General features: G+C 41.9%; 1 protein-coding gene and 1 long non-coding RNA gene across 2 annotated transcripts in view; both read left to right on the top strand.

The window, feature by feature from the left end:
* Window positions 1–9,231: 9,231 nt before the first annotated feature.
* Window positions 9,232–22,431, top strand: part of RAB2A (RAB2A, member RAS oncogene family) — a 42,969-nt gene continuing 29,769 nt past the window's right edge. The window contains exons 1-2 of the mRNA XM_080578037.1: window positions 9,232–9,503; window positions 18,980–19,051. Coding sequence (XP_080434163.1) covers window positions 9,458–9,503; window positions 18,980–19,051 — 118 coding nt within the window. The 5' untranslated portion in view covers window positions 9,232–9,457. The remainder of the gene's footprint in view (window positions 9,504–18,979; window positions 19,052–22,431) is intronic.
* On the top strand, window positions 9,520–15,791 carry LOC308188690. The gene is made up of 2 exons (XR_013945698.1): window positions 9,520–14,849; window positions 15,693–15,791. It is a non-coding gene; the product is annotated as an uncharacterized lncRNA (long non-coding RNA).

Consider the following 22,431-nt stretch of genomic DNA (forward strand, 5'->3'; position numbering starts at 1 on the left):
TGGCTAGTGAAATCCTCTGAGCTTAAGTTTTATCAGATGAGTTTCATTAAGTCAGGATGTGATATAACCCTTCTTCACATCTTTGGAAAAGAAATAAAGTATTAAAAAAAAATCCCTTTTTAAAGCGGCATGAAAGTAGATTATAGAACTATAATGGAAGAGACTCTCCATTAAAGAGAAGCCTCGTGAAAAATAAACTGGGATGTTGGAGCCAGAAGAATTAATTTCCTTCTGTAGTTATTGCCATGAAACATAAGGCAGAATCCTAGACATCCAAAATTTTGTCCTACTTGGTATGTCATGATAACAAGATAAACATGTAGAAATTTGTCATAGAGAGATGTCGTGCTCATGAATCAAAAATATCATATGTTGAACACCTAATAATTTGCCACCTGAAATGAATGCAAGCTAACTTTTATTTTTTTATTTTTTTGGTCTTTCTAGGCTGCACAGTTTACCTTTCTTAGCCAGTGTATGAATGGTTGACAGACAGTCATACGGGAGCCTTAACAGAGGGAAAAATTTTGACTCTTGCCCACCTTCTCCTCTACGGAGTTAAAGACTCCCTAGCTTACGTTGTGAGGCTACTGCAGGGCTCATGTGAGCAATAAAAGCTTTTGTGCGACCTTCACAGTCTAAGACAAGTGAGGGATGCTATGCTGAAACGACCTTAAAACAGTTTGAATTCTGAAACATAGATTCAATCAAATGAAGGAAAATACATGCAGAAGCACGTGCTGTCCTCTACATCAACAATGGCTGAATACAAAAGGAGCCTACATACGTATTTGTTAAAGGAAAACATCTAGCTTAAAGTACTGAAGATGAATTCTGCATTCAGTGGAATGCACAGCAAATATATCCTTAAAACACAAACAAACCTATCTGCTATTCACACTATTCTGGCTCATGAAGTTTTAAATTATTTCAGTAGGACTTTACAAAATTTTAACATCATCGTAACTACAGTTTGGCTATAAGTGTTTTAGATAAAATTACCAGAGATTTCTATTACGTATCTCAGACAAAAATGTAGGGTGGATTATCTGCTAATATCTTGGTAGAAAGCAATCATTTCTGTGACTCTGACCCCAGGATTTCCTCACCTCAAATTCTTCAGCAAGTGTGCTGACTTCCAGGATCTTAGACAGTTCTTTATTTTCCACAGACACCAAAGGACATCAGTAGAGGTGTCTGAAAAAAGAAAATCGGTACTATTTTGAAAAAAAAAAATACCACTTCATTTTATGGCTTTCAGACCAAAATGCTTGCAATTTGAAAAACAAAAGTGTGACCAGACTTGCTCACTCCTATTCCTTTTTAACAAAACTAATTCCTTAGAGTTGTCTTACTTTTTGATATGAGTAAACAGGAAGTTTTGTGTTTTTCGCTTCCTTTGAGCCTGTGCTCTCTTTATTACCTTCCACTTTCTTTTTATTTAACCATTGCCAAAACAATTTTAAAAAGAGATCCAAAAACAAAAAAAAGAAAAGAAAAATTATGCCTCTAAAGTCATACTATCTTAAAAATTTGCCTTGATGTCAGTTCAAGTAGACTTCTGCATCAATCTGATATTGCCTGTGTAGCAATACTCCATGCCCTTGTGATTTTTGTTATGTGCACACATTTTTCTAAAGCTTCTGAGCATAGAATAAAAAATCAGCATATCTTTTCAGTTTGTTTGTTAGCCATTTCAAGGTTATTTCAAGGATTCTTTTGTTTTCCTAGTTTTTATGGGAAAAGAGCTGTTTTATCAAACTGTTTATATCAAGGCAGTAAAAAACAAGGTTATTTGCAAGGAAAAGCAGGGTGCAGTGATAACAGTGGCAAAGGCCATTAGTAAATAAACAGGGATAAAGCAGAGTTCATGTAAATATTTCCATGGGTGCTAAAACCTAAATTTTGAATACAGCTCAGAAATTTAAGACTTCTTGTTGCACTAGCTAGAAAATGCAGTATCAAGAATATATTATGAAGACAGAAAATGCTATTAAAATTGAATTTTTCATTCTCAAAAAATATTTATCCGTGTTGTTGATCCAGAATAAAACATTCAATAACTGTAGTCATTGGGGATGTATGTTCCTTCTTTCAGAAGGAACTACTTTTAGTTTTAGTGTTTAGCTAACAGCATTATCTAAGGATATTATTTAAATACTAAACTATTCTAAAAATTAAATTAAACCATTCTGAAAAATTAAACCAATTTCCAAACTTTTTTTCACCAGATCAAAAACTTAGCTTGTGGGTTTTTTGCTTGTTTGTTTTGGTTTTGTTGTTGTTTGGTTTTGTTTGTTTGTTTGTTTTAAACGATACAAATTGGCCTCTACTAGAATTGCTGTTATCTCTGAAAGCAAAACAGTGGCTACAGGCGAGGATGGGGAAACCTCTGTGCAGATGTTCCCGACATTAACTGAAACCCTAGCAAGTGCAGTCTGGACTAGGACCCTCAGAGCACAGCCTGTGCCTATATCCCTCATAGGCACGTATTTCTATGTGGTCTACTCAGAAACCCAGTCTGCACTTTCCCACTTCTCCACTCCAAAGTTTTAATTTCTCAAGTCTGCCTCTAAAAACCCTGGTCTTGCAGTCCTCATGTCCGACTTTTCACCTTAGGTATTTCTTCTCATACTGCCCCCAATCCTCTCTCATTCCAGTCCCCAGTTTCTCCCTGTTCTTTCTATTCCCTGTGCTCACTCTCCTCATACCTCAGTGGGAACGTCTAAGCCATCTCATCTTCTTGCTCCAGACCACCCGTCTGAGTCCAGCAGGTACCTGCTGCTCTGCCCCTCCTCTTACTAGTGTTCTCTGTACGGCCTCTGCTGCTTCCCGCAGGCTGGGTCAAAATGGTGTAAAAAACAGAGAATCCGATGTGCTTGCTATGTCCTCAGTTACACACTTAGCAAAACAGTCAGAGTGTAAACATCTCCATCATACAAATGTTAAGCCATGCTCTCTTTCTCAGAAGCAAAAGTCAGAGAAGCGGTGGAAGATAAGCCCATATTCCAGCTGCGCAAGTGAGGATCCTATCGTGAAGCTCAAGGCATGGAGGACTGGGAATTGAGAGACCGCTTTGCTTCATTCCTCCTGAGCAAACAAGGAGTTTGCATGAGGTTGCATATTCAAGATATACAACAACCTGTCAGATTGACCTAACTAGGAGACTACAGATTTCTGTCTGCAGGAGCTGCAGAGACTAAGTTCATCAGAGCCCTTGCTGAAGCTTCTGCAAGAGCCTATCATAAAATGAGACCAAATGGAAACAACAAATGAGAAATTCTCACTACCAAAATCCAGTATCCCAAGCCTTGCGTCTTGAGGGAAAAATGGAATTCTGGACTCAGCTACAAAGTCAAGGATGTGGCTTGATTTCTATGTGACTTGTGACTTCTATGGAGTGCTCCATGTGAAGAATCAGCAATGCGTGGATCAGAAACCAAGGTGATTTCAGAAAGATAACACCTTTCACAAAAAGCTTTTTTTGTTAAACAGAAAAGAAAAGAAAAGAAAAGAAAAGAAAAGAAAAGAAAAGAAAAGAAAAGAAAAGAAAAGAAAAGAAAAGAAAAGAAAAGAAAAGAAAAGAAAAGAAAAGAAAAGAAAAGAAAAGAAAAGAAAAGAAAAGAAAAGAAAAGAAAAGAAAAGAAAAGAAAAGAAAAGAAAAGAAAAGAAAAGAAAAGAAAAGAAAAGAAAAGAAAAGAAAAGAAAAGAGAAAAGAAAAGAAAAGAAAAGAAAAGAAAAGAAAAGAAAAGAAAAGAAAAGAAAAGAAAAGAAAAGAAAAGAAAAGAAAAGAAAAGAAAAGAAAAGAAAAGAAAAGAAAAGAAAAGAAAAGAAAAGAAAAGAAAAGAAAAGAAAAGAAAAGAAAAGAAAAGAAAGAAAAGAAAAGAAAAGAAAAGAAAAGAAAAGAAAAGAAAAGAAAAGAAAAGAAAAGAAAAGAAAGAAAAGAAAAGAAAAGAAGAGAAAAGAAAAGAAGAGAAAAGAAAAGAAGAGAAAAGAAAGAGAAAAGAAAAGAAGAGAAAAGAAAAGAAGAGAAAAGAAAAGAAGAGAAAAGAAAAGAGAGAAAAGAAAAGAAGAGAAAAGAAAAGAAGAGAAAAGAAAAGAAGAGAAGAGAAAAGAAAAGAAGAGAAAAGAAAAGAAGAGAAGAGAAAAGAAAAGAAGAGAAAAGAAGAGAAGAGAAGAGAAGAGAAGAGAAGAGAAGAGAAGAGAAGAGAAGAGAAGAGAAGAGAAGAGAAGAGAAGAGAAGAGAAGAGAAGAGAAGAGAAGAGAAGAGAAGAGAAGAGAAGAGAAGAGAAGAGAAGAGAAGAGAAGAGAAGAGAAGAGAAGAGAAGAGAAGAGAAGAGAAGAGAAGAGAAGAGAAGAGAAGAGAAGAGAAGAGAAGAGAAGAGAAAAGAAGAGAAAAGAAGAGAATAGAAAAGAAAAGAGAAAAGAAAAGAAGAGAAGAAAAGAAGAGAAGAAGAGAAAAGAAAAGAAGAGAAAAGAAAAGAAGAGAAAAGAAGAGAAAAGAAAAGAAGAGAAAAGAGAAGAGAAAAGAGAAGAGGAAAAGAGAAAAGAAAAGAGAAAAGAAAAGAAATACAACAAGTAAATACAGCAGCTCTCTGGCTACAAATGAGAACTGTGCCCACATCTCAAGGATGCACCTGAGCATACAAGATGCTTGTATCACCAGACCTAGCAAATTTTGCATGAGAGCTTTAAAATAAATAAATATATAAATAAATATGGAATAGTGTTCCACCTAATTCATGTTAAGGACAAAATAATTTAAAAATCCAGCCTCAGTGGTTGTTGTGATAATCCACTATGAAAGTAAGATGTCTATAATTTCACAACAGACAAGAAAAAAAATCAGCAACTACCACGGCTTGATGCTGCACAGCAGAGCCATTGCAATGGCTTCTACCATGCCTTCAGTTTACAAGCTCGGGGACACAGCAAAGTGTTATGAACCTAAAAAACAGTACTAGACTCTTGAAACCCTAGATTGGAAGGAATAAATACTACACTGATCACCTGACAAATCTTTCTCTATGCCATTAATGCAATGATAATTTTACAGTAGCTACAAAGTATTTATCATAAGGCCAAATCACCTCTATAATCTCTAATCTTAATAATATCTGAAAGGGATTCTATGATATTAAAGAACCTGAAAATATCCTAGATTGTCTACAAATAAAGGGAAAAATATGATGTCTTACAAGCTGCTGTTCACTTTTAATGATTAACAAGTTGAAATTTTTATCTTTCAAAGGCAGATCTTTATTGAAATGTGTACACATTTAACTGTCTTCCTGCAAGATCTGCTCTACATATTTCTGCAGGAGGTGTTGTCTTATTCTCAAAATTCATAATAAATAAAATATGCTACGTATTGCCTTGTTACTTATGTAAAAGACAAACCTAATCTTCCAAAAACTGCTAAATAAAAATCACAAATAAGATAAAAAGTAGTATGAAATTAAGGTTCGGAAAATGTATACACAGACAAATTAAATGCTAGACACTAGAAAATAACATTTTCTATTTGGCATCTGCATAGCACAAAGGAATGATTAACAACAACAAAAAAAGCTAAATTGAATAGCAGGTAGAGAATGACTTCTAAAAATTACATGACAGTACAATGCAAATTATAATTAAAGTGTGGTTCTATTGAAATGTTATGCTAGGGTTCTGCTTTTGTGTTTTAGTTTCCATAAAAAAATCTTGTCTGATGCTTTGCTCTGCAGATTGTCTAGAGCTTTGAATGCCTCCATGGTTCTTCCTAAATGGTACCGCTAGCAGTAAAGATCCTTCAAACCCTAAGGCTTTGGTACAAACCCCAAGTGAGTTTGCGCAGTGATAAATGTCAAAAATTCAGTAGAAAATTGACAGAAAAAAAAAGGAGCAAACTCTAGATTTCTTAGCTGTATCAAAATTGCCAGGACATAATTCTGATGCTGTCATATTAGTAAAATATTTTGTCAGATTTCTAAAGAGCATGTTATATAAAATCAATAACAGATAGCATGTATTATTCAAGAGAACATTAATAAAAATAGAAATAGAAATAGAAATAAAAATAAAAATGCAAAGTAACCCTCCGCAAGCCCTATGCTTCAATATGGAATAAGCACTACTTCTATTATATCTCTTGGCTAATATTTTTTGTACTTAGTGAGAATGAGTCCATGGTGGCCTTCTGTTAAGGTATTAATGCCAAATAAAATATCCATTTATACTGTAAACAGAAATTTAGACAGGAGAGAGGTAAAAACTAATAAAATACAATACTTATTTACTTACATGCCTCTTAATAGTATTCAAACAAATGTATGGTAAACATAACTTGGAGGAAAATCAATTTTGCATTAGTCTCTAGTTGGAGGCACCTGAGATTTGTAGTGCAGCTGATAAAACCCAGTAATTTAGGCATATCGTCTTCTCGTCCAGCAGCAAAGCAGACTGTATTTACCATGGGATAGCATAAGTAACAAAGCCTTGTGTGTTATCCTTGCAAGCCTCTCCAAATGCTGGTTCCATCAATACACCAACAGCAATTTCATTTCCTGATCAGATCTAATTCAGCCACTTCAGGCCAGTTTTGCTTGCGCCAAAGTCTAGGAGATTGCAGAAACAGGGAATTGAGACATCCCATCTGTGAGGTAAATACACCTGAAAATTACTACACTGGGATGCTGAGGAGAGATTGCTGAGAGAGAGAATGCAGATGCAAACCTCCTACATGCATGGATATGTGATAACAGAAGCCTAATTTTCACAGAGAATGAGGCAAAACTGTTTTTCTGAGAAAACTCATTCTGGAGAGGAATTGTAAATGAAAAGTTATAATAAAACTTTACTTCTTATACATAAAATAATGGGAAGTGGTTTTCTGGGGAGTCCTCCAAAAGAAATGGGAGTTTTTTCATGGTGTTTTGTTCATTTCATGTCCTCAGGTGAAAGCAAAGTGCCTGGATATTCAAGATAGCAAATGCTTTAGATTTGCTCAAAACTTACTTATTGGCTGAGAAAAGCTGAGTTACGTGGTATGACTGGCTTCATTAAAAAGAATAAAAGTTTAATGAATTAAGTTCAACAAGTTGTGCAAAGTGGTAAATAGACAAGGTGGATTTCTCAAGAACAAACACTGATCAAAGCAACGCTACTGCCTTCTCTGACAAGCTACAAGGCATGAAAGAAATCAGTGTGATACAGATTCACTTCAGGAAGGATTTTGATACTCTTCTTCGTAATATTCTTGAAAATAAATTAAGAAAAATGGAACAAATGGAATCACTATGATGCGCACACATGGCTAAAACAACAATTGTAAAGGGTTTTTAAAGTTTCACGTGTGGCTCTCCAGCACTCTATCCAGTCCAGACAAGACCTATTCAATATTTTCACAAACAGTCTGTGTAACAGAATGGCTGGGACAGAATAAAAAAATCAGTTATGTTTGACAAACTGAGTAGCCATGATCAAAACTACTGAAATTTACCAAATGGAAAAAGAGTACTTAATAGGGAGATAACAAATGTATAGCTGCATTTGGGTAGTAACTGGCTAGAATAGGGATCTAGGTGAAAAATAGATTTAAATGCTGCTGCAATAGAAACAAACCAACCACATTCAGAGAGGAGCAAGACTGGAAGTACTCATACGACTTTGTTTTGAGGTGATGAGGCTGGTGTTACGGACACATGAGAAATGCTATTTCAGGCTCCATGCTTCACCAGTAACGTTGAGAAACAGGGAGAAGTACGGAGGAAAAACAAAAAAAACAAACAAGGAGAAAAACAACTGACGAAGGGACACAGAACACCTGAATTTTTCATGTGGAGAAGGTAGATATAACTTTTATTGTATATGAAGGAGCTCCTTTCCGTTTATAGCAATCATTTCTTTTGCATTTCCCCATGGAAGAATGAAATAAAAATGAATGAATAAATAAATAAATAAATAGCAAGCTAGTTTGGAGTGAAATCTTCGTTAGGAAAGTCATGAAATACAGAAAGAGTGTTTGGTATACCACACAATCAGCTTTATTGATGGTTTTTAATAGTAAGTTAGATGCATGCCTCTTAGAAGTGGCCTAAGTCAATGCTGTCTGACTTCCTGACCTGACGCACTACAAACAAAAATCTTTATAAAGTTAAAAGCTACCAGACTGGTACCGCCAGAAAGATTGACCTGTGAGTCTGTATGAAGAAAATGACAGTGGCTCTTCAACAATTCCACCAGTTCACAGCCAACAACATGAACTATCATCAGCCTTAGCACCTGAAGGTGTCGCACCCATACGCAATGCTCCTTCCCTCAGCACCTGAGGCAGCCTCGCTGTGAGGCTGGCCCGGGAGCCAAACAAGCCGTGTAGGCTCACGGGTCAAAGGTCTGGGCACACAGGTGCCTCCGTGGACTCAGGAAGACCTTGAAGTTCATTCCAAGTCATCAGTCCCTCATGAACTCCAGCCCTTACACTGCAGCTGTCAGCTTGGGACACTGTGCGGGCTTATGGCTTCAAGACTGATGAGGGAAGACAGAAAACGAAGGGAAAAACTATGTTTTCTAAACCAGAACTGAGACTAGCATGAGGAAAAAAGGTGTGTGGAGCTGGGGGTCAGCCTCTTGTCACGGGTAACTAGGGATAGGACTAGAGGGAATGGCCTCAAGTTGTGCCAGGGGAGGTTCAGGCTGGAAATGAGGAGACATTTCTTCTCAGAAAGAGCAGTCAAGCACTGGGACAGGTTGCCCAGGGAGGTGGTGGCGTCACCGTCCCTGGGGGTGTTCAAGGAAAGGTTGGACGTGGTGCTTGCAGACATGGTTTAGCGGTGACATCGGTGGTAGGGGGACGGTTGGACCAGATGGTCTTGGAGGTCTTTTCCAACCGTAATGATTCTGTGAGATGAAGCAAACCTGTGTGGGGCTGTTTGTTGAGCGTTTGTGCTTAGGGACTTCCCCAGCTCAGAGCAGCCTTACACCAAGATGTTTTTATTTTTACATCATTTTATTTTTTGTGAGGAGTGAGGACCTTCCACCCTGGTCCCTTCCTGAGGGGCGACCGCTGGGAACCGCCTCGGGGAGGGCGGGGGGGTCTCCCCTCAGCCGGGGGCGGGGCGATGAGCGAGGGGGCGTGGCTACAGGCAGAGGGGGCGCGGTTAGGCGCGAAGCGGGCGTGTCCTTGCGGCTCGGCCCGCCCCTCCCGCCCCGTCCGTGGGGCGGAGCCGGGCGGCGCCTCCCGCAGCCCTTCCGGGTCGGCGCGGGGGCGGGGCGCTGCGTGACGCTGCCGGAGGCTGCGGGCCGCGGGCCGCCTGTCATTGTTCTCGCGCTGCCCGGCGCCGCGGGGCCGTTGCGGCCGTTGCCTTTCGAACCGCTCCCAGGCGGCGGCGGCGGCGGCGGCTGGGGCTGGGCGGGCGGGCGGGCGGGTGGGGGGGGACCGAGCGAGGGCGAGGCGTGGAGGCGGCAGCGGGCGGCCATGGCCTACGCGTACCTCTTCAAGTACATCATCATCGGGGACACGGGTGAGTGCCGCGGGGGGGCTCCGGGGGGTGCCGGGGGGGGAAGGAAGCGGGGCTGAGGGCCGGGCCCCGCGCCCGTTTCCGCAGTGCTGGCGGCGTCGACGTGGTGGCGGCTGCGCGCCAGGGAGGCGGCTCCTCGGCCTCCGCCCCCGCTCGGCCCCGCGCTGCCCCTCCTCCTCCTCCTCCTCCTCCTCCTGCCCGCTCCGGCCTCGCCCCGGGACCCGCAGCCTCACCGGGAGGGGGTTCGGGGGGCACCGGGGAGGGGGGGGGGGGGCCGGCCGCAGGGCAGGGCGGGCTGCGGCAGCGCGACATGGCGGCGGGGCGGGGGGAGGCGCCGGCACTGCGGGGCCCGCAGCCGGCAGCGCCCCGCCTCGGCCTCCCCGCCGCTGCCGGCCCGAGGGGGCGGCCCCGGTCGGGGGGAGCCGCAGGGAGGTGTGAAAAGGGGGTGTTAAAAGCCTCGGATCCTCCCCGCTTTAATTAGTCATCGTTAACCATTTTTTTTCCTGAGGCGCCTGTGGTCTCTTCTCCTCCCTCGCTCCTTTGCTCGCCCCTTGTTTGCCCCCCCCCCCCCCCCTCGTACCAAATAGCGGTGCTCGCAAACACTAGAGGCATAAAACGCCTGGCACGCTGACAGAAATCGCTGCTGGAAGCCCCTTTGCCGACATATTCAGTGCCCCCCCTTCCCAGCACACTGGGGTTGCAGGTAGCGTGCTGTCGTTCGCAGTGTTGTCAGGGCCAGGTGACTGCCCTAGTGACCTGTGGTGCTCGTGTGTTCCGCATCCTTCGCGTTGTTTTCCTCGTAGCTGGATAAATGCCTTCCTCAGGAGGGCTGATGACAGCTGTCATTTTACGTGCTGTGCTAGGGGTGGCTCCGTAATTGCACTTCATACCTGTGAACCAAGTCATGCTGGGGTGTAATTATACACTGCAGTTGCATTACACGTGGGGTCATTAAATACACTGGATGCAACAACTGTTGTGTTTTTTAAATTTTTTTAAACCTACGTTTAAACTCTGCAAGCTCTTCTAGGCTACTGCAGTAGAAGCCGTAGTACAAATAACTATTAAGAGGCATCACAGTCTTAATGACCCCCTTGGAAACATTAGGCTTTAGACGACAAGTGGAAATCCCGTTTGTTTTTTTTGTTTGTTTGTTTTTCTCCTGGGTATTCAGGTGAGTGGCAGCTCACCAGACCACAGGACGGGATTATACCTGAGCAGTCAGAAGTGCGTCTGCCCAGGGCGATGCAAAATGGTAGAGCAGAACTCAGAGCGACGGTGCTTTGGAACACGTGGCCAGTTCTGGTGCATCTCCGAAAACTCTGATTGTTAAAGAGGGCAGCAAACGATTGCTTTGGTACATTGATCGTGTACTGATTAAATTTTTACAATGAAACATCCTCAGTGTAATGGTCCGTGTTGCACTTCAGCATTTCAGTTGCTTGAAATGCGAAATGCAGAAGGGATGTGTGGCACTGCTGAAGTTGATTCAGCTGCTTAAGAGCCAAATAGGGGAATAGTAAGGTAGAGAAGGGAAGACAGCTCACAAATTTGTTATGTCAGTTTACTTACTTATTTATAGTTCCCGTGGCTTTTGTTCAGAGTTGCTGCAAGAAGCTAATTAAAACCAGTGCAGTGATCGTTCTTGAAGCGACCTAAACATGCCAAGAGTGGAAAGTTGATTTTGCTTTCGTTTTAATTTCCCGTGAGCTCTTAAGTGTTCTAACACAGCTAGCACCGAAGAGCCAGCTTACGTTGTGCACCGCTGTTTGCTGCCAGGAAGTCTGTGCTGGTTTAGGTGTTACTGCTGCTCCTCAGCCACAGAACGTTGGACTCAGCTCTGGTGGTGGAAATCAAGAGTGGATGGGGGCTGTCCCCATCTGTTCCAGCGGTGTTTTGCCACAGCCTTGCAACCAGTGAGCATGTGCCAGTGGCCTTGCATGCCATGTAGTTTTCGTAGCAATGAAGACATTTATCTCTGGAGCTTGATTGAGAGCCTTTGGAAGTGGATCAACTGCTTGGTGACTCAGCAGTTAGTTGTAAACAAACTGTGGGAGAAAAGTAAGGCGGCAGCAACCGAGGGCAGATGTTAGCATTTAGCTCCTCTTCTTTTTCAGCACTACAAAGCAAAGTGGGTTATGCAAGCCAAAAACAAAACAAGAAAACTTGCAGTTATACAAGACACCTGCACATGTCTTCTCTGTATTGTGATTCCAAATGTTTCCACCTGCTTAAACACGGGAACTCAGTGTGATCTCAGTTTCTTAAAAGGACAGCCCCAGAAACTGACTGTGCAACGCTGCCTCTTGCCCAAGAGGTCTTGTCTCCCCGCCTGCATCATTGGTCATGGACATTCAGTGACTTTTTCTTTTGCTGGTACTTCAGGCACTATAGCTTTATGTACACGGGACTGATCCTGTTGTGGTTGTTACATTTTTTTTATATATATGTAAGAGATTTAAATACATTTTTCCCTGTAGTTGGAGAGGTTTCGTTTTGTTACGGAAGAGACCTGAAATACTGTGACTGTTTTTCAGGTCCTCAAACAACCTGGTTACAAATCTGTATGGGTTTTGCCTTGTGTCAGTGGGACAGCAGCTGTGGAATTCCAGTGTTGATATCTTTAAGAGAAAAACACAAGTATTAAGGAACACTGACTGCTGTTAATCCAGAAACATCTTCTGGTCTGGATATTTCCAAAACATTATATGAGTTTGCAAATGCATTCAGGAGCACATATGGGGCGTTCTGCTGAGGGGTTTTCTTATGAGACCTTTGCCCTGGTGGCTGATAACGTCGTTTTCAGTTTGGGTGCCTGTACGAGTCATGTAGCAAAGAGCTGATGAGCACGCCATCTACGCTTGGCCACCGATTGAAGTCGGGGTGGACTTTGATCTGAGCCAGGACAAACGCAGCACACAAGTATTGCCAGGTTTTGCAGTTAGTGAGTGAAAGTCCTTTTTTTTTTTGTTACAAGTTTTTCTATATGGTGGTGAAATCTCGTTTACATTTCTATTACTAGTGATGCTTTACCATTTGGGAATAAACTCATACATAAGACCTCTCCAAATGCTAGGGGTGGATTTCTTTCCCCAGAGTATTTAATATACATTAAATAGGGTTTTCCGTTACTAGAGTATGTTTAGTTCTTCCCATCAGAGACTGTTACAAAACTTTAGTATGCTTGAAAGACCAGTTTCGCAATGGTTAGACTTCTTGTCACCATCGTAACTTGTCAGTTGTACTCCATCTACATGTCTGCGTGTGATCGGTGTTACCGCATCTCCCACGAGCAGGTTTGTCTTCCTCTTTTCTTCAATGTGTTGGTTCAGCAATCCTCAGAGTTTCTTGTGTAATGAGCTTTTACTTGCCTTCTGATTACAGCAAATAGCTGCTGCCTATAAATCAAGGATATCTCCAAGTTGTTCTTTTTAGGGGAAGATGAGAGAAAGTAGGATTGCTTGGTGATCTCACTTTCCTGACAGCTTACTTTACTCGAGAAAGTCAGCTGTTTAACTTGCTCAGGATATTCTCAAGAGCTGAAATGAAGTAATAGAATTGGCTTTGGTTTCTGTCCTTGTGAAATGTTTCCAGTGCCACTGCACTTTGTTCTGGGACAGCTGTTGTTAGCTGGCAACGTGCATGGCAAGAGCCTGTTGCCTTTATTTTCTACAAGAGTTTAATAATAGTTCTTAACTAAACAGGTTTTCATCCCGCTGGAGCTGGAATTAATGATTCATGGTAGTTTTGAGAACAGGATCAGGACCTGTGCTACTTACCTCTTGCCTTGAGAAGCTTTGGGTGATGCTTTGATCCCTAAAAGTGCAGGTATTAGATGTTGTATAAGTACATCTTAGTTTCATCGTAGTTTGTTATGATCATCCAGAACACTAATAGACTTTCTACAGCCTTGTGTAGTTTTAATTTTGTTTGGAAGGAAATTTTGTTTTTAAAGCCTGTAGAGTTAGCAGTTGGGTACTGTTACACTAGATGCAGAGTGATAAAGCTGCAGCCTCCTTCCAGTTTGCAAATCTGCTCATTTTTACATAGAAATGAGAAGTTGCATTATTGCCTTCAGATGCGTTGTTGTAAATAATTTACAGCAGTGTTTGTTTATTTAGGCATTGAAGCTGAATCATCTTCAAAAGAGTTAAAAAGCCATTTTTACAATATTGCTGTTCCCAAAGACAAGTAGCCAGCTTGAACAATTTCAAAGGTTATTTTACTTTCTTGTCCCTGCCTAAATTGATATGTGGAGTCCCTTTGCTCTGCAAATAGCAGTTTGGAACTTTGTAGTCTCTCCTTCCTATTGATTTTAATATTTTTTTGTTTGTTCGATGTCAGAGTTGTGTCTGACGGACACAACTCAATATGCAACTCAACGTTGCTGAGTTGCGCAGACGTGGTGTTTGGAAAGGAAGGAGAGGAGGAAGGAGCTGCGGCCTGTGCTACAACAGGGGCTCTCCAAACATCTGGAAGCTATCTAGAACAGTGCAGGCCACCATAAAGAGCTAGAAGTAGCTCATAAGCCAGATTAGAGATCTGTATCTCGTGACAGTTTTACTATTTAATTATCTGCTTTAAATCTGATTTAGTTTTAAAGTTTGTTATTTGAGACTTGCCTGTTGTTTGAGACTGTCTTTAGCCTATTTTAAGGTCTATTTTTGTTTGTTTTCTTAAGGGAGGTAAGAGAAGCCAGAACCTTGTTTCATCTGAGCTGGTACTGGGGCTTTGGTTAACTGGGCATCAGAACTTATAGAGGAGATTATGGGTGAGAGGAGGAGGTCTGGCTCTCCTTATCTTGTGGGCAATTTTCGTACTCTACCATGAGCTGATTCAACTCACTAATGCAGCAGAAAAGTCCCTGCTTTTGGGGTTAACACTGTACTGGGTGGGTGAATCAGCTGAGTTAGCCCAGGGAAGTGCTTACCGAAGTCTGGAGTACTCTCAAGGGAGAAAAACGAACCTGGGAGGCTGGGTGAGATGCCAAAGGGGGAGTAGGTCTTCGTCTCTGTGCGTGGTGAGCTCCCTTGTGAAGCAACAAGGGAAAAATAGTTGTGTGAGGTGCCTGAGCTAATCCGGTGTTCAGCTGCTGCCAAAATGGGTGGACCCGATTGCCGCTCTTTGTCCTGCCTACGGGCTGCTCCTGCTTCCGAGCTGTCAGCATCGGTACTTGTCCGGCCCTTCAGAGAGACAAATCGTCTTTGTGAGCCGAACCAAAACCACGCAAACCAAGCAAATAGCAGGTACGATCGGAGAAGTGTAAGAGCCATCCTGAGCGAAGGGGTGGAACTGCGTGGGAAGGAGTGAGCCTGCCCGTCAGAGGCAGCTGGCGGTTTCACTGGAGAGGTTTGCCTTCACAGTTCAGTTTTAATACCCGAGCTGGGATGATTGCGGCTGCACTTCTTTTCCTCTGCCACCTTTCTTGGCATAGAGCAGTGCTTACGTGAACAACTGAGGAAGTGACCTTAGCCCTTCCCTTCCCTGCTTTTTTTTTGGCATTGTTAGTTTTGAGACAGATTAGCTTTCGGAGACACTCAGCCAAACACCAGTGCTGCAGAACTGGACCACAGCACCTGGTTAGCTTGGTTTCAGTTGTTGAGGATCCCTGCCTTGTGGCTGTAAAATGAGTAAATGAGTTCAGTGGTAAGAAATGCCTGGAAATGTCCCTTGTGTGACAGCAGTGCACCTCTGACTGCAGCTGAAAGATGGTCAAGGAAAAAGAAAAGTTTATTCGTTTATTCCTTTTTCTTTCCATGTGTTGCTCAAGGCAGGGGGAATCACGGGAGCTGGAAGGGGAGAAGGAACCAAGTCTGCTTTCTTGGCAAAAGCCATTTAACTGGTGTAGCTGCATCATCACCTGTGCTGTGGTTCCAGAGCTGCTTTTTGAGTTGTCACAAGTGCAGGATGCTTCTGTGAGAAGCAAGCCTTCTCTTTGCTGTTTATTTTGTAGCCCTAGACTCATGCACATACTAGTATTTTGTGTGGCTGTGGCTTTCTGCTGGATCAGTTTCTTGATTTAGCTCACTGTGTAACCTTCTGAGTGAGGAGGGAGAGGTTAGCCCTGCTGCTTGGCTGCTCTGGCTTGCTGAGCACTGAAATGACCTCTGGTTCCTATATTGGGAAAGGAGGTGCTGAAGCACCGCTGGGCCGAGGTGGGCAACAGGAGAGGTCTGGCAATGCTTTGCCTAGGGAAATGGACTGCAGAGCAGCGCTCAGATAGAGAGGAAGCTGTTACGGGAGGCAGAAAAAATTTGGAGACCAATCCAGGCTGATGGTTTGAAATGCAGAGATGGAGGGGAGTAAAGCAGTACTGCAGCGTGCCTCCACATCACCGTCTGGGTCCTAAGAAGTGCTGGAGTGACCCTAGAACAGGTACCTGCAAAGAAGCGTGCTGCGCCCTTCTGAGCACGTAATCTGTTGGCTTAATTTGCTCCTAAGCAAAAGCTTTTGTTTGCTGTGTGTGTTGGTGAAGCGTACCCAAGATCTGCTCATTTCTTGTTTAAGATGCTATGTTTTTTTCTTTCCTCCTGGGAAAGGTTTGTCTGAAGCAACTGTTGGAATAAAATGGAGAATGAGTTAATAAATAACTGAATCTGTCCCTTTTGTGTTCTACAAGTATGGTAAGGCATGCCCAACTTCTCTTCCTAGGGTGCCTGCTTCATTCCAGGTCTAAGACTCACAGTGCTGAGTGAGTGAGGTACCTGGTAAACAGCTCGAGTCAACCAGTGTAGCTGGCGTAAAGCATTTGTATGCAGTTTAACTAGCTGCCACACTACTGTGAATTGATCTTTGCAGCATCTTTATGTCACACAAGACAAGTAAACTGCTCAGGAGTTCCTGTACAGCTCCTGTCGCTGGCTGGCTGTGATAGCACAGTCTGCTCGAGCTCCAGGAGCGTGCGGGTCACAAGCTATTCTCATAAGAAACGCCCTGTAACAAATGTGCAGTGTGTTAAAACTATAAAACGAATACAAATGTTACTATTAAATGTAGGCAATAAAATATTTATGAACGTTATCTAAAAATGGATTGAAGCGTAAATTTAAGAGGCGCTGCGGCTTTATTTGCAGCTCTTTGAAACTTTCTCAGTCATCAAGAGCACAACACTCACTGACTGCCAGAGATTTTTTTGCTAGAAGGTTCAGAAGTACCAGCAATGGCACTGAACAGAAGCTGGCTAATTTCTTCGGTTTCTGTTGTGTGAACCCATCGGTCTGCTCCTAAAAGGCGTGCTGTGAGAAACTGCAGGTGCAGGCCTCATGGCCACGTTGTGCCAGCTTGAGGCCGTGCGTGCGTCAGAGCTGTGCTTGTCTGCCATCTGGGCTGGGCTGTCCCCAGTGCTTGTACGTTCATCTGAACCAAGGAGCTGGTCACCAGCCTTACAAGAAGCAGAAATAGCAGATTGCCACACGAGAGCTGGTGCTGGGACACCTAATCAAGTGTCATTTTGATTGAATTTCGAAATCTTTCGAAATCGTAAGATTTTTGTAGGTAATGTTTGATAGTTTTGAGGTTTGGTTTTATCCACTGATAGTGAAATTGCTTTTTCAGGTTAATGGCAAAAGCTATTCAGCATTCTATTTCTGGATTGATTTATAGGTTGTTTTTTGTAAGTGGGGTGGTGATTAAGTTCTGTGGCAGCTGTAATTCAGCGGCGGTGGCAGAAAAGTTATCTCGGTATGTAAACAGTGCTCTGTGAGCACAATAACTGCTGTTATTGTAAGGTTCCTTGGAGATTCGTATTCTCAGCCCTTCCAGCCCCGGTATTCTGCCTGGCTTTCTCCCTGTTATTTTCTTACCTCCAACGCTTTCCCCAGTTCTTCCGCTTCTTTATGTCCACTGATTTTGGGGAGAGGCTGAATGCAGCGTAACCTGTACCAGTTTTCCAGCTGCTTTTGTTCTGACAGCTTGCTATCATAAGTCAGAGAGCTCCAGAAAAAGTCTGATAAGGCCAAAGCTGTAAACTTTGCCTTGGGCTGTAGTTCCGTGCCACTCCGAGCTGTTGATCTGCTGCCTGCTGCGTTTCTCTTCCCTCACTTGACCCAACTCTCATGCTCGTCTGCCCCTGCGTTATGCCAGTTCTGTTTGCTTTGTCACTCTCCTGGTCAGGTTACGCTGTAGGGACTAGAGGAGGGGCAGCACCACTGGCTTAGGCTGCTGGAATTGCTGCCTCGGTTGGGTTATTAACGTCGGAGTGGGATCTGACAGAAGCAGGAGACTTGCATTTGATTGCATTGAAACTCTCCGCTGTTCTTAGCTTTTAAGTGCTGCCCACCTGTCAGTTTGGTCGCAGGAGCGTGTAGGCTTTGTTTCCTTCTGAAACCATACTAAAAAACTTTGGGAATATTGAAGTTAGTAGAGGAAAAATCAATGCCACTATATGCAAACCTCTGCTATGCATACCTTGTGCCTTACAGTATGGGTCGTCTTTTTCTTGTTGCCCCCCCCCCCCCCCTTTTTTTTTTGCTATGTATTATTACCGGGTACGTCACTCCTGATCAACTGTTGCTGACCTTTAATATGTGGCTGAAACAGCCTTATCTTGCTGTGCAGATAAAGCGCTGCAGGAATGTGGATGCTACAGTAATGTATGTTTTGTGATATACTTTGGAGTCTAAACGTACGTAAAACAAATGTATGCCTGCTGTGTTGTAAAAGGCTAAAAATAGGAAATTTGACTGAGCAGGCCTGGAAGTTCTCCTCCGTGTAAAAGAACAAGGGAAAATTAATTGTGAAAAAAGGACACGTGTATGAGTGTAGGTAGTTTGAGTACTCCTATCGACTGCATTAACTTTTGCTTTTCTGTGCTTTGTACAGAAGAAATTGCCCATTTTCTGACCAGTGCCCCTGTGCTGTGAAGTAGTTAACTTGTTTGAGCCTGAAATCAGGATATCTGAGGGGTCAGCGTTTGTGTTATCCGTCTTGGTCGTACATGAGCCAAGTTGGTGCCAATTCTCCCTGGAGTATTTGTTAGCCTATTGGGCACCGGTGGGCAGCAGCACGTAATGGCCGTAAGGAGATAAGCAATACCTGCTGTTACCTCTCCTGATAAATTAGTGAGTGAGATGTTATTGAGGATCTAATTAGCTTAGCAGAAAGTCGAAACCTCTGAATTGGACACAGAGTTGTGAGGAGTAGGGAGCCATATAGTTACAGTGGTGAGGCGACGTGGAATGGTGCTGTGAAAGTCTGTTAGGACGCTTTTTCCACATAATCTTAAAGACAGAACTACTTTTTTCAAAAGAAGGATTAATTTTTGTTGAATTTTTAAATAAAACCACTTCAGCTTTAATACTTCTGGAACTTTAAAAGCTGTTATATTTTGAAAGTTGCATATACTTGAGTGGGTGAAATTTAGTATTTCAGCTTCTAGTAGTGAATTTTAAACAATATATGACATTCACTGCAATTAATTTATATTGGTTTGTGACAGATTTTTTATGCACGTGCTTAAAACTTTTTTCTCTTTTTTTTAGGTGTTGGGAAATCATGTTTATTGTTACAGTTCACAGACAAGCGGTTTCAACCAGTCCATGATCTCACTATTGGTAGGTCTCTTTGGTCCCACACAATGCTAATGTGCTGTTTTAAAACATATTTAAGGTTGATTTGTTTTGCTGGCCTTTTTTTTTTTTTAATGGTGTTAAGCAGCTAGGGTATTTCAGCATGCATTTGTGAGTTTATGCTGAGTGAATGTTGGATTTTTTCTGTATAAATGCAATAGCAAATCTTTAGATGATTAGTATTTGTTTACTAAGAAAGCCAAACAGACGCCTGTTTCTTACTGGGAAAATAGTACAGAATCTGAAACAATTTTTAAAAATTCATAACTATCTCAATCGTCTCTTCAGAAAAGCCCAGAAAAATTATGTATGGAAACAGAATTGGTCAAGCCTGAAATGCAGTGAAGGTGATGCAAACGACAGGCTTTTCACTAGGGAACAGACTATTAGCCTGGCCACAGAACCCTGAACACAAGTAGTAGATAAAGCCAAAGGAAAGTTAATCTTAAAGATGTATAAACAAATCTACTGTTTGGCAAGAATAACTTCTGGACAGAGAAGGGTTGATGCATGATTGATGTCCATTCCTTCCACTGTTTGGAAGGGAAAAGTATTTTTTTTTTTTTTTTCACAATTTCTCAGTTGAATCAAAACTGTTTGTGGTAGGTATGATTTGATATTCATACTGTCGGAGATGAAGAAATGTCAGAATGCATTGCCTCTGATCTGACTACAGTAAATTATACAAACTTTTATTTATATTTCCACGTAAAGTATGAGGAATAGTGTGGGACTGTGGGCAAGCTTAGTCTTCAGATCAGTTTTAGTGTTAAGCGTAACAGACTCCAGCCTTCAGTAAGTTTGCAGAACCTTTGAACTTCTTCTTGATGTTATTTCAGGGAACCTATTAAACTATCCCTCTAATCATGCTGAGCCTTGCACAAAATGTATCCCTAGTCTATGTTTAGTTAGTGTCCTGGAATAGGTAGGCTTCCTGTGTTCAGGATTACTAAAATAGACACTTCAGACATAAATATTCTTAATGTAACAACATATCAGGTTGTTTGGTTATGGCTTCCTTTTCTCACTTGGCAATTCTCCCACATCTTGTATGTGGCTATCTGATACAATTCAAATTATAAGGTCAACATTGCTTTTCAAGTATTTCTGAGGTCTTGACAGCAGGTAGGCTGGCTGAATAAAGAGCCTGAGTTCTTTTAAGGAGGTATGACTTATTATCATCTCTTCTTCTTTAGGCCTGCCAAATACATGACACCTTATATATCACTTATGCCTTTGGCAGTCTGTCACATATTCCTGCTCCTCAGCAACTTGATATGCTGTGGGAAACAGCTTCACCTCAGCAGGATGGTTGTAGCGCAAGTTCTTTGGCTGGCATCTAGCTATCTGAAGTCTGGGAGCAGATACTGAAGGTAGTGGGATGAGGAGGTGAACCTAGATAGCAATGTAGCGGGTGGTGTAGGAACAAAGCATGGGAAGCTGCTGGGGAAAGGATAAGAAAGGGTCTTGCCTGAAAGCTTCCTTTTGCTTAACTGATAGGGCATATGTGTGTTTTGGCTAGAATACTTCTCTCACTTACCCCAACGAATTTAGGAGGACAGAGATAAAGAAAGAACATTGTGTCACAGGGGTAAGAATGCCCATGAAGGGTGAGGTAGGATGGGTTAATGTTAATTAATGTGCTTCCAACTGATGATGTTAAAACTTCTGAGAACCTGTAGATTAAAAAAAAAAAAATGTTACATAGGCTAACTTTTATTGATATGGTAGAATGATTTTAACAGGTGGGAGTGCAGTTTCCATTCCTGCTGCCAGCAAGCAACTCAGAAAAAAGAGAATTGAAACTTAAATTGGACACATGGAAGATACTTCGTGTGCAAAATTCAACCTAAAAATTTAGTATAGCTAGCCTAAAATTTTATTTGTTAACTTCAGGGAGAGACCTTACCTTTAATGAAAACAAAAATAAAAATGAGAGAAAAGTATCTATTCTATGTTTCCTTTCTTTTAGCCCCATTCAGAATGGTGTGTAATTAATAGGAGGCTCTAACTTAAGAACTTACAACACAGCAGCTATCTCTGTATAGTTTCCATTTGGGAATGGAAGTAGCTGTTATTAGAAGTGTTGGAGGAGAGAGAAGCTGCATGGTGCAGCTGACAAACAAAGCTAAACCGTGATATTTGTGGACAGATACAGGTGGCAAGAACGACTGGAAACTTCTGTTTTCTGTGACCACTGTGCTCAGGACATACCCTTAACTGCAAAGCTCAGCAGCTTCTGTTCCTTCTTGAAGAGAACAAATGTTAATTTTTCTATGAGGTTGTATGTAGAAACTAAATATTTAGGAAGATTGTTGGATTTAAATCAGCAGCTCTGTATCTGCGTTTTGAGATTGAATAATACCTGCAGTGGTGACGCTTGTGGAAGGGCCTTGGGCTGCTTCAGGTGTTGCAGTCAACACCAGAGCACTGCCATCCCCTTGCTCCCTTCTTCCTATGCCTGCCCCTCCCCGCATTTATTCTGCATATAATTTGGATGCTAAAGGCAGCAGAGTGTTCTTTGGCCCGTGGCTTTTACTTGGCTCCAGTATCCTGGGGGGCAGTGGTTTGAGGTTTCTCCCTGCATCTCCCTTCCCCACTCCCAGAAGTCATTACTTCTGCAGAAAGCAACAGTGCCCCCACAATCTTCTCAACAAGCTTTTGAAGAGATGCCTGGAATACTTCAAAACCAGGGCTAACTAATTTGAATACTTGAGTCTAGGCAGTGACCAGTTTTAGACAACACTTAGGCTTCTAATCTTTTTTTATCTGAAATAATGGATGTGTGAAGTGTAGATTAGTGGAATCTATGTTAAGCCTTATAAGTATGTCCACTATCTCTAGGCCTTTGTCAGATTTTAACTACTGTAGTAATAGCCTCAAAGTTATGCTTAATTTGCTGTTGTTGATCATAAAATTGCTTTATAAGACAGATAAAAAAGGCTGAATTTTTCCACTGAAGAAATTCATTTTCTTTATTAGGAAGCTTTTTCAGTTATTAAATTTGATCTTTAGCTAGATTATTGGAAGCACTTATTTTTTTCATAAAGGCAGATGAATTCTAATTAATACAGTCATGGAATTTATCTTGTAGGTGACATTTGTATGATCACTTAATAGCCTACTGATAAAGAATTGTAGGTTTAATTTCTTCTAAACGGCCTTCAGCAAACTAACGTTGGTAGAGTGTTAAAAATGATGGTGACTCCGTTCAATTTCCTGTTTGTACCCAGGCAGACACGTTTTTCTCCTCTGAGCTAGTGCTGCTAAATCGTTTGGAAAACTCTGTAGGAAATACCGCCTTTGCACGTTTTCTAATTAGCTTATTTGTAAAGCAGTTGGAAAGTTATGATCTTCTTCCTTCT

The sequence above is a fragment of the Anser brachyrhynchus genome, assembly GCF_964034855.1.
Source record: "Anser brachyrhynchus genome assembly, chromosome: 2".
Lineage (NCBI taxonomy): Eukaryota > Metazoa > Chordata > Aves > Anseriformes > Anatidae > Anser > Anser brachyrhynchus.